Below are 12,428 nucleotides of genomic sequence, written 5' to 3'. Positions count from 1 at the left end.
CCTCTCCCTTTCGTTTGAGATAGAGTCTTGGGTTGGCCCCGAACTTTATCACACAAGCTATGCTTGCTGGCCAGTGAGCTTCCAGGAATCATCCTGTCTCTGCCATCAACTAGCCACAGCTGTGCTGCTATTAGGGGTATGTGCAGCTGTGCCCAGCTTTTTACATGGACTCTGGTGATCTGAACTCAGGTTCGTAAGCATGCAGGGCAAGCACTTCAACTACTGAGCCATCTCCCCAGCTCTGCATAATTTTTTCCTGTCTTTTTCTTTATTCTTCTTTCCTACAATACATCCTGTCTGCAGCCTCCCCTCCTCCCAACCTCCCCTCCCTAGGTTATCATCCAAACATGGCATAACAAGTTACAATAAAGACTAGACACAAACCCTCATATCAAGACTAGATGAGACAACCCAGTAGGAGAAAAAGGATCCCATGAGCAGGCAAAAGTGTCAGAGATACCCCCACTTCCAGTTTTAGGTCCCACAGAAGCCCCATGCTAAGCAACCGCAGCTTGTATGCAAAGGGTCTAGGTCAGACCCATACAGGCTCCCTGATTGCCACTTCAGTCTCAACAAGCCCCTATGATTCCTGCTTAGATGATTCTGTGGGCTGTGTTCTGGTGTCCTGACTCCGCAGACTCCTACAATCCTTCCTCCCCCATCTTCTTCAGGGTTCCCTGAGCTCTGCCTAGTGTTTGGCTGTGGGTTTCTGTATCTGTTCCCATCAGCTGCTGGAGGAAGCCTCTCTGATGACTCTGATGAGGATTGGGCTAGGCACCAATCTGTGAGTATAGCAGAACACCATTGAATCATTTCATTGACTTTTGTTGTTGTTGTTAGTTGTGTTTGGTTCTACCCTAGGTCTCTGAGCCATCCAGCTTCCAGATTTTGGCCATCCAAGCAGTGTCAGGCATGGGTTCCCCTCGTGACTTGGGCCTCAAGTTAGATCAATCTTTGGTTGGTCACTCCCATATACTCTGAGCTACTGTTGCCCCAGCACATCTTGCAGGCAGGACAGGTTGTGGGTCATAGGTTTTTGTGACTGGGTTCATGTCCCAGTCCCACCAGTGGGAACCTAGCTTGATTACAGAAGACAGCCAAGTCAGGCTCTGTATCTTCCATTACTAGGAGTCCTCTATAAGGTCACCCTTATAGGTTCCAGGAAGTTTCCACTGCACTAGGTTTCCATATCACCCCTTAAATGCCCCCCTATTCCAGTTGTCTCTCCCTCACCTGATCCCTCCTCCCGTTCCCATCCCCATCCATCCCCAGTCCACCTACAAAATCTGTTTCCCTCTCCTGGGGAGACCCATCATTCCCCCCAGACCTCTTCTTTTTATCTAACTTCTCTTGGCCTGTGGATTGTAATGTGATTTTCTTTTACTTAACAGTAAATATCTACTTATGAATGAGTACATGTCATTTTGTCTTTCTGGGTCTGGGTTGCCTTTCTCAGAATGATTTTTTCTAGTTTTATCCATTTGCCTACAAATTTCATGATGTCATTTTTTTTTCTAACAGCGGAATAATATTCAATTGTATAAATATGCCACATTTTCTTTACCCATTTTTCAGTTGAGGAACATCTAGGTTGTTTCTGATTTCTGACTATTATGAATAAAGCCGCTGTGAACATAGTTGAGCAAGTATTCTTGTGGTAGGTTAGGGCATCTTTTGGGTATGTAGTAATTTTTAAGTAATGATTTTTAAAATATTTATTGTGTACTCACTATGTACTAAGTACTAAGCAACATTCTTGTTCTAAGGTATTTATTGTTTTGGAGACTCATAGAAAGCTTCACTGTTATCAAGTAATTCCACAAAGGCACTTGTGAAGTGTGGCATCTTGACCATGCTACGAAAATCTCAGATCCTGAGTGTATAGTTTCAAGTCATGATTATTGCACATTTTCTTAAAAGTAATATCTCAGGTTAATTGAGACGTGATCCAAACAATTCATTTTCATATAAAATCAGCCTGACGATGCATATATGTTACATTTGGGAGACGGGTATTGGATTCTAAGGGTTATACACTGGGAAAGTGTCAAGGACAAGGTGGCCAGACATGCTGTGCTTCTGCCCTCATCTTTCTGGTCTTTACAGATGTGCAGTGGCTGTGGAATCAAGATGCCTCCCGAGACTTACTGCTTGCCATCCACCCACCAAATTACATTGTGCTCTGGAATGCAGACACTGGTACCAAACTGTGGAAGAAGAGCTATGCAGACAACATCCTTTCTTTCTCTTTTGACCCTTTTGACCCCTCACATTTAACTTGTAAGTAATAATTACTTGTAGAAAATTAGTTGTAGGAAGTACTAAAAATAAAGTTAGTGTGGTATACACAAAATTCACTCATGATATGTCCTCACTAACTTTAAAGTGAACACTGTGGAGAAACACATCTTCATATAGCAGTTCCTAATGTACATACTGAATTCTAACCCCACACTATTTGCAGGTACGTTTATTGTTAGAAATTTATGCAGGCAAGCCACACATGAAGGGGAACTCCCGCACAGTAGGGGCTTCTTCCTGGACCCCAGATTAGGCACAGACCACACCCAAACACCTGTTTTCACAGACAGATCCTTTATTAAACGAGGAAGAAAAGTTAAAGTGGGTGCTTCCCGACTCAGGCGGAAAACAGCAGCAAATGACCTTGCAGGTGTCATTTTTAAGAGGAAGAAGTGGGGAGGTCTGTGTTAGAATGGGCTAGGATGCGGTGGGAAAGGAGATTGGGGATGAGGAGACAGGGGATGAGAAAGAAAGAGACAAGGGAAAGGGGGGAGGGGTATTTGTCCCACAGGGACAAAGGACTGCCTTTGGACAGAGGGAGACAGACGTGACCTGTCGGCAAATGGTGGTTTATAAAGGTAAAGGGGGAACCCCGTGTTTGGATGAGGTGTTTAATTTTTTTTTTTTTTTTTTTTTTGGTTTTTCGAGACAGGGTTTCTCTGTGCAGCTTTGCGCCTTTCCTGGGACTCACTTGGTAGCCCAGGCTGGCCTCGAACTCACAGAGATCCGCCTGGCTCTGCCTCCCGAGTGCTGGGATTAAAGGCGTGCGCCACCACCGCCCGGCGAGGTGTTTAATTTTAACTGGGCATGTTCATTTGGTGAGCCAAAGGGGGACTTCTGATTGCTGGGCTTTGGTAGTCAGCCTTGGGAGGAGGAAGTGGCCGAATAAGGAAACAGACCTTGGTGGCTAGCTTTAGGAGTGTAATCCAATGTTTTTTATCAAGGCAGAGGGAGTGGGGGAGAAGGGCAAGGCCTGCCAGCCCCACGCTCAAGTGGGCTGGTGTCCCTTCAGTACACATGGTGAATTCATGCTTCAGTATTGGACTATCTTGGGACAGAGAGTTACTGTGGTACCAGATCAGACTTAAGTAGCCTTGGTTTAAAGAACTTGAATTGGGAATTTCGTTTAATCTGTCGCCAGAGTTTTTGCTTTAAAAACATGATTCTAATTAATGCTGTTTTGTGTAAAAGACAAACCCAAGAGAATTTTTCTTGTAAAAGTGGTTGTTGTTTTTTTTTTTTTGGCCAACATTTTGTGTTTTGTGGATCAAATTATCTAAAAATAAGACTTGTTTTAGATATTTGTGTAGTTCTTTACCTAGTATTACTGTTCTGGGAACCAAGATGGAGTTTCCTGACTTCGTGGAGTTCTAGTAAGAGAAAAGCTGTAAACTATTAAAGGAGTGAGTTCATACGTTCTAGTATACTAAGAGATGTTGCCTTGGTTATTTTAGTAATGATCAGAGGCTTGAAGGAAGCAAAGGAATTGACTGTGGTCTATAGTATTTCCCCTGGATTTCAATGATTGGAAACTCTGATTTTGGAAATTCTGATTTTATCTATTGGAATGTATTGAGAGAGGCAGTGTGTGTGAGTGTGTCTGTTAAAAGAGAGAGCGAAGTTAAGGGGGAAACTTGGCTATAAAAATAACGTCAGGACACTGTGTTCAGGCCTGTCTGTGTATGTACTTGTACACACACACTCGCTCACTGGCTTGATGACATTCAGTGCTGTAGGAACACAGTCAGGGGCTGGCTTATTATAGTCAGTGGGGGACAGTGGTGTGAAAGAAGGAAGCCAGTGAGACCTTGGAGGATGGATTCTGGAACCTGAAAGGTGGCAAGGATTAGGCTGAGTTTCTTGTGTTAACACTGTCTCTGATTTGGCTTGTAGAGGCACTGTGTGAGAGAGAGAGAGAGAGAGAGAGAGAGAGAGAGAGAGAGAGAGAGAGAGAGAGAGAGAGTGTGTGTGTGTGTGTGTGTGTGTGTGTGTGTGTGTGTGTGTGTGTGAGTATTTTGAGAAAAGGTCTCCAGATGGCCTCAAGCCATGGTCCCTGTGCCTTGGTCTCTTGACTGCTGGATTCAGGTGTTCGTCACTTGCATCCGGCCTTCCTCTGCTTCTCAAGGGTCTGCTGCCTGTTGCTAGAGTTTTCCTGCCTGGCCCACAGTCAGGACAAATCTCTCTCACCTGCCAGTCCCAAGCCGCTCAAACCCGTTCAAGTAAACACAGAGACTTATATTGGTTACAAACTGTATGGCCGTGGCAGGCTTCTTGCTAACTGTTCTTACAGCTTAAATTAATCCATTTCTATTAATCTATACCTTGCCACGTGGCTTGTGGCTTACCGGTACTTTACATCTTCCTTATCCTGATGGCGGCTGGCAGTGTCTCTCTGACTCAGCCTTCCACTTCCCAGCTTTATTCTCCTCCTTGTCCTGCCTACACTTTCTGCCTAGCCAATGGCCAATCAGTGTTTTATTTACCAACCAATCAGAGCAACACATTTGCCAGACAGAACATCCCACAGCAGCTGCCGCTTTGTATTTAAATTGTATTAATGTGCCATATACTTGCCATAGCATTGCCTGGATCCCTGTGCCTGCAGCAGCTTCCCTGATGTCAGGACCTAGCAAGGTGTTCTTCTCTGCCTATCCATTATTAGCCAGGGTGTGAGGTCGAGGACTTTTCTAAGTCTTTGCATGCATGTGTACATGCATGTGTGTGTGTGTGTGTGTGTGTGTGTGTGTGTGTATGTGTGTATGTATGTATTACATGTAGACATACAGATACAAAGAACACTTTTATCCTAAGGTTCAGGCTGATATTTGAGAAAGAAAAAGATAATTATTAGACTTAGAATAGTCATAAAAATTTAGTGTCATCAAATCAAATATTTGAGCCTGGCCAAAGGTAACACAAGGTTTCTTACATGTGGTAGTCTTCCTGTGGCTTGTATATTCTAAGAAATGCTTGGATTTTGAAATTATAGGATATAATGGCAATGATAGTCTATGCATAGATTTTTTTTTTCTGAAAGAACCAATATTTGTTCTCTATGCCAATAATCTTGTAATATCTTTTTAATATAAAATGTAATTGAGAAGCTCAGATTGGAGGCTTCTGGAGTATTGTAGTGGGCTGCCTGTTTCTGTGGGATAGCATTCTACTGTTCAGAATATAGCGTTGCCAGCTCATACAGTAAGTATTCTTACCTTGCTTTCATGGGTTCGAGTGAAGCTGTGGGCTAACCTGGATTAACCCTTAATCAGAGTTCTGCTTCTCCCCATGTAGTACTCACCAGCGAGGGCATTGTTTTCATCTCGGACTTCTCTCCATCCAAGCCTCCCTCAGGCCCTGGGAAGAAAGTGTACATCTCCAGCCCGCACTCCAGCCCAGCTCATAACAAGCTGGCCACAGCCACAGGAGCCAAGAAGGCTCTTCATAAAGTGAAGATTTTAATCACTCAGGAGAAACCTAGGTGAGTCAAGGGGAGGACTGACTAGAGCCTGCAGCTCTCCCTCCTCACTTCGGAGAGCGTTGGCTTTGGCGCTGCATCAGGATAAACTTGCTGTTTCACCTCACCTTCCCTCTCCTAATCTTGAATTTAGCAGTGGAGAAGGCACTCTTTGTCCGCTCCCCTCTTCAGACTTCCTCACTGATTTTTCAGATTAAAATGTATCACTTCCTAATTTTACTTGTGAAACTATGAGATAATTTTAAAGTTGTGGTCACTAAGCACGTGAAGAGTGGGGGGAGCTGGGTTTTCACATTGATACACTTCCTCACTTACGTGCTGGGCTCTCTCCCCGTCAAGAAGAGGTGGACGTCTGTATGCAAGTGAAGGCGTTGCCCAGCGTGGCTGAGAGCTGGGCTGAAGAAGCCCTGACTGAGTGCATCCTTAACCTTATTCACATTTCCCTCTCCCAGCCTGTGCATCAGGGCTTTAGAGTGCTCAGAAGCTTGTTACAGAGGTGGACAGACACAGTGTATCTGTCCAGCACTTAGGGTAGTGTCAGACGTGTTGTGTGCATTCAGAAAGTGTGAGCTGGGACTGTGTAAGAAATTGCACCTGAGTAAAATTATAAGGATTTATGTGCATTATAAATAGATTATTGTTGTTGTTTTTTTTTTTTTTTTTTGGTTTTTCGAGACAGGGTTTCTCTGTGTAGCTTTGCGCCTTTCCTGGAACTCGCTTTGGAGACCAGGCTGGCCTCGAACTCACAGAGATCCACCTGGCTCTGCCTCCCGAGTGCTAGGATTAAAGGCGTGCGCCACCACCGCCCGGCTAGATTATTGTTTTTTTACTAGAACTACAATTTTTTTTTTTTTTTTTTTGAGACAAGGTTTCTCTGTGTAGCTTTGGAGCCTTTCCTGGAACTCCTCTGTAGCCCAGGTTGGCCTTGAACTCACAGAGATCCTCCTGCCTCTGCCTCCTGAGTGCTGGGATTAAAGGCCAATTTTATATTTTTTTATAGCTTTGAAAGTTTTCCTGGTATTTGTTTCGAAATTATCTTTAATATGCCAAGATTATCCTGCTTAGACCACAAATAATTAATTGAATTATATCTGCTGAAAGATTATGCTATAAATACATTTTAATTTTGGATAAATATTGTTTTTGCATATTAAACCATAGTCTGGTTAAATTTACTGGTTAGTTTATCTCACATCCTATGCTGAGATGGCTTAAGATTACTTTTTAAGTGCCTTAGTAGAACTTTACATTTTTGCGGATTCCTTGTCACAAGCTAATAATGTAATCATTTGGCAGACTAAATAGTTTTCTCGTGCTTGCTTTGTTTTCCGTCATGTGATCTTGAGCACTGGAGGGTGCTTCATTGTCCCTTCGGTGAACTGGGCTGCATGAGTTCACATCCACCAACCCATGCACTCTACTGCAGTCCTGGGCATCTGTGCCTTTACCGACCCATGCATTCTACTCCAGTCCTGGGCATCTGTGCCTTTACCGACCCATGCATTCTACTCCAGTCCTGGGCATCTGTGCCTTTACCGACCCATGCACTCTACTGCAGTCCTGGGCATCTGTGCCTTTCTCATTGTACAGCAGAAGAAAACTGGAGCCCAGTGTCACTCAGGCCCACGCACCTGGGGTTGGCAGCCAGGAGGTTAATGCAATACAGATTCCTCTCTTTTTAGTCACCCAGATTAACTCTGTTGTAAACTTCCAAAGCTTTTGATGTAATTATGTCAGAATATTGAATGTTTAATAAAAGATACTAAAAGTAGTCTGAGTCTTAAGACTTCTTAGTACCATTTTTTTAAATAAGTTTCATATTCTACCTGCCTGGAAGAAAATGAAAGAGAATAAACTGTTTAGGATGGCATTAAAGTATGGGGACAGAGTAGAGGAGGTGCCTGCCCCAGACCACATGGATGGCACAGTACTCCTGGGTCACAGTACTTCCGGGTTGGTGGTCCTTGTCACCCTGAATGTTTTATGCTTTAATCGTAAGTCTGTATTCAGCAGTCTAGTACTTCTAATTGTAAAGGAAAAATAAAACTGTCTTGTGAGTGCCGGTACGCCACCATCTCATCATAACCAGAATTCTCTACTGTGTGCTTTATACACTGCAAAGATTTAAAAACACTGGGGTCTACCCAGCCCTTACGGTGTTTTTGCTATAATTTCAATTCTGGCAGTTAGCAGAGTTCTGAGTTTCAGCTGCTAATCAATCCATTTTGGTCATTTCAGGAAATAGTTGTTCATTCTTGACAGTTTTTATGTGATGGGGTCTTGATGCTGACGTTGATGGCGGTTCATCTTCTATGCTTTTCTCAGTGCTGAATTTGTAGCTCTCAATGACTGCCTGCAGTTGGCCTATCTGCCTTCCAAGAGGAACCACATGCTGCTGCTCTACCCTCGGGAGATTTTAATCCTTGACCTTGAAGTGAATCAAACGGTGGGCGTGATTGCAATAGAAAGGACCGGAGTTCCCTTTCTGCAGGTATCTACATGTATCGATTGCACGCCCCACAGTCAGTGTGAGTGTTAGTTAGCAAGCCCGTGACCTTGCAAAAGCTGTCTGTCCCCTTCTCTCTTCTATTGAGGTAGCAGTGGTTTTACTCAGTACTCCTTATTTCCTGCATTTCTAATTGGCTGGACTTACCTAAAAATTTCTCTAATTTGTGCTGGAATATTTATTAAACTAGGTAAGAGCCAAGCATGGTGGTGTGTGCTTGTAATCTCATGTCTCAGGAGGCTGAGACAGGAGGGTCACCCTGAATTCAAGGCTAGTATGGGCTCCATAGTGAGTTCCAGGCCAGCCAAGGTTACCTAGCAAGACTGTATCGAAAATACACACACACACACACACACACACACACACACACACACACACACACACACACAAATATATATATATAAAAATTATATAGATGTTGAGGACAAGTTAATTTTAGGTTTTCAAATGAATTTTTAAAATGTTTATTTCATTAAATCTTGGAGAGTATATTTGTGTGTGTGTGTGTGTGTGTGTGTGTGTGTGTCCTATTTTGTCCATGTTCTTTAAATATGAGTTCAGTTTCCTGATACATATTTAATACTCTGTTGGGTTTTAAAAACCAACCCATCTCTTTTAAAGGTAATACCCTGCTCTCAGCGAGACGGCCTGTTTTGCCTCCATGAAAATGGCTGCATAACCTTACGAGTCCGGAGATCTTATAATAGCATCTTTACTACTTTAAATGATGAACCAGGTGAATGCCCGTCTCACAGTGATGTGAATGGTATTTTTCTTCAAAATGGTCTCATACAGCATCACATGGAATAGTGTTGATGACATCCTTGTCTTGAGAAAGTGTTAAGATGTAATTACGTGTGTGACAGAGTAGTGCAAACGCCCAGCTGATCCCTTGACGTTACCACAGTGCCTCCTTCATGTAGCAGAGAGAGAGACAGCACTTTGTCTTTCCTTCTTGATATATGCAAGGACCAGATAGATGTGACCTCTGTGAGTATGTCCTCTGCTGTGTCCCCTTTAGCCTGGCACCCTCTGACTTTTGCTCTAAGATAGCTTTCATTGTAAAATGAGGAAGGTTAGTTAGTCTCCAGGGCATCCAGTCCTCAGATCTTTTGGGGAATAGAGGTAATGTTTTTGTGAAATATGTACTCTACAGAGATGGAAGAAATTTTACGAAGTGTGGGTGTTTCCAGACTGTAGAGACTACTCCAAAGTGTAGTCTACAGTGCAGCATTCACTGATGCTTCTCAAAGCATTCCTTAAAATTTTTAAACACAATGTGTTGTGGTCATAGTTGTTATTTTAGGCTTGCACTTGGGTAGTTCTCGTGTGAATTATCTTTATGATCTGAAGAAATCGGAATAGTGAAACATGGCGCTGGTTTGGGCAGTGTGCACAAGTGACGGAATGCCGTCCTCTCAGTTGAGGTTATTTACACTGACACCGGTGGTATTTTTTGCCGTGCTTCCTCACTGGCGTCTGAAAGAGACAATTTTCCCTTAAGACCCAGACCCTGTTCAGGAACTTACCTATGACCTGAGAAGCCAGTGTGATGCGATCAGGGTGACGAAAACTGTCCGCCCCTTCAGTATGGTGTGCTGTCCTGTCAATGAGAACGCAGCTGCCCTCATTGTGAGCGACGGCAGGGTCATGATTTGGGAACTGAAGTCTGCCGTGTGCAGTCGAAATGCACGGAACAGGTGAGTGAATGCAGAGGCTCTGGCTTGGGCTTTGATTGTTGTTTTCTGTTTCTGCTTTGAAATTAATAGAATCCTATAAAAAGAGCTGTTTTTATAAAGCCATTTTAAAGGACACATGCACTAGGGGATTATGTTCTGACAGTTGCTTCACCTAGATTAATAACTGCCACCGTGAAAGAACACTGCCGTGGCCTGGGATTGCTGTTTGAGTAGCTGATGTGGAATACCGGCTCTGAATATGTGTGACCGTCTGCTCACTGTGTCTTTGCAGCATTTCCGGTGTGTCACCTTTATACTCACCGGTGTCTTTCTGTGGGATTCCTGTAGGAGTGCTACAGAACAAACTCCCAGACCTTTCCCTGGATAATATGATCGGTAAGCTTGTTTTATTCCTCTAACTCACACACAGGATATTCTTTTGAAGTGCGAAATTAATGGAGTAACTGACTGGTAGTTATTATAAAGTCAAAGTTAATATTCAGGAAAACTAAAATGAGGAGTTTTTTTTCCCTAGGTAAACCAGTGGAGTCTAAAGTATTTCAGCATGAAGATATCTGAAGTGACTTGGCTAGGCTCTGCAGTTGTTGGAATTAGAAAATTGCATCCTTGAGAGAGTCTGATCTAAATGAAAGAGATTGAAAGAGAGGCTCACAGAGGCCTAGATTCTGGGTGGAGAGCCCCTGCTTTGCGGTCCCTCCCTCCTCAGGGCCTGCGTGCTCCCTGACCCAGCTCGTTATTAATTGCTTGCCTTTCTCTTCTTTTGCTGCTCCTTGTAATTCTGAATTCAAGCCAAGTGCTGTTTCTTGATCTGGCTCGTTTAGGTGCTTTTTCTTTATAGTCCCTAATAATGACCCACAGTGTTGTTCACTGTGTGTTTCTTTCTTTCTTCTAGTAGGTCTTGACTCTGCAGGAATAGTTCAGTGATTCAGTTCAGTATCCCCAGGACTGTGCTTTGTAGATGGGCAATGAAGATTCACTGAAGGAATAAATTAGCTGAGCAATATTAGAAAAAAGAAAACTTTTTGGTGGGCATTTTCTCCTTTGGAGATTCTTACTTTTAGCAGATACTTACAAATAAAATAACCAGTCATTGCAGGATCTTGTGGCTAGGATATGGAAGAAATAATGGGGACTTAACAGTGTCAAATGTTATAAAACTTGGAATTGTAAGACTTTATAATATGCCACACAATGTTGACATCTAATTCTTTTTAAATTATCAACATGGTTTATAAAGGATTTTCTGCATTGAATTTTTGCATAATATAAGGAGAATGGATATTATCTAGTGAGTTGTTTTGTTTAAATGTCTTTTTTTGTTTTTTTTTGTTTTTTTTTTTTGAGCTGAGGATCGAACCCAGGGCCTTGCGCTTGCTAGTCAAGTGCTCTACCACTGAGCTAAATCCCCGACCCTGTTTAAATGTCAGTAACATGCTATAAAGAACATTACCTTGTTGCTCATAGTAATCAACTGGTACATTCTGTGTGCTTAGTACTACGCTTAGTGCTGTGCCAAATGCACAGTGCATCTTTCAGCCTGCAGCATAGTTAACATGCCTCCGTTTATGTAGAGAATGAGTCCCAGAGAGGTTTACACACATACCCTTAACCACACAGCAGTAGATGGAAAACACTTCGTGTAAATCTTATCTACCTGGTTCCGGAGAAAGCACTGAAGTAGTCTCCAGTCCTGTGTGTTCCATGGTTCCATGTGTTCCATGGACCCTGACCTTGAAGACCTTCATTGTGTCCTGATTCATCCAGTTGTAGAGTCCTTAGTTAAATTACACCACCTTTTAATTCTGTCTGTCCTTCCAGACAAATCCTTATGAGGAAGTTTGGACACACTGACAAGTTTTGCAGAATTATTTGATCAGTAACAATTTTCTGAGTTAATTGAATTTGTCTATTTTTAGCATAAAATATTAAAGTAAAAAGAATTGTGAATGCAAATGAACAAAAATAGTCAGCACCATGAAGCCCATACTCAGGTGAATTTTTATGTTGTTTAGGTGTCTACGTGATGCAAATGACAGTGTTTCAAACAAAAGATAGAGACTGTCAAGCAGTTCTCGACAATGGAGTAGAAGTGTTAAATAAATGAAGCTTTGTCACTTGCAAGCATTTTAATTAAAACTTTTAATTAAACTTATAATTTGAAACTCACTGTGTGCTTGGCCGTAATGGATTGCAGTTCTGTGAGGTATGGAGAGTGGCTTATGTTTATTGAGTAAAAGCTGCTGCTCATTGAGGCCTAAGCTGCCCTACTGTGTGAACTGCCTCTTAGGGAAAATTCGTGAAACATGTGACAGTTCCCAGGAGTCTGTTTTCATGGTATACCTGTCAAATCTCCTTTTTCCCAATATCCCAGTGGTTGGTATCAATTGTATGGCCAATCCCAAGGGGTTGTTTTAACTGAATTAAATTATGATTTTTTTCTATGACT

General features: G+C 42.6%; 1 protein-coding gene across 1 annotated transcript in view; it reads left to right on the top strand.

The window, feature by feature from the left end:
• The window catches only part of Wdr11 (WD repeat domain 11), a 51,369-nt gene that overhangs the window by 3,801 nt on the left and 35,140 nt on the right, over nt 1-12,428 (top strand). Inside the window, exons 4-9 of the mRNA XM_052762350.1 lie at nt 2,107-2,280; nt 5,593-5,779; nt 8,102-8,267; nt 8,904-9,018; nt 9,787-9,982; nt 10,254-10,357. Of these exons, the coding sequence (XP_052618310.1) occupies nt 2,107-2,280; nt 5,593-5,779; nt 8,102-8,267; nt 8,904-9,018; nt 9,787-9,982; nt 10,254-10,357 (942 nt within the window). The remainder of the gene's footprint in view (nt 1-2,106; nt 2,281-5,592; nt 5,780-8,101; nt 8,268-8,903; nt 9,019-9,786; nt 9,983-10,253; nt 10,358-12,428) is intronic.

This window comes from Peromyscus californicus, unplaced genomic scaffold (assembly GCF_007827085.1).
Source record: "Peromyscus californicus insignis strain IS unplaced genomic scaffold, ASM782708v3 Scaffold_4__1_contigs__length_199733344, whole genome shotgun sequence".
Taxonomy (NCBI): Eukaryota; Metazoa; Chordata; class Mammalia; order Rodentia; family Cricetidae; genus Peromyscus; species Peromyscus californicus.
Note: the sequence above shows the minus strand (reverse complement) of the source record. Positions and strands in the feature narration are given on the sequence as shown.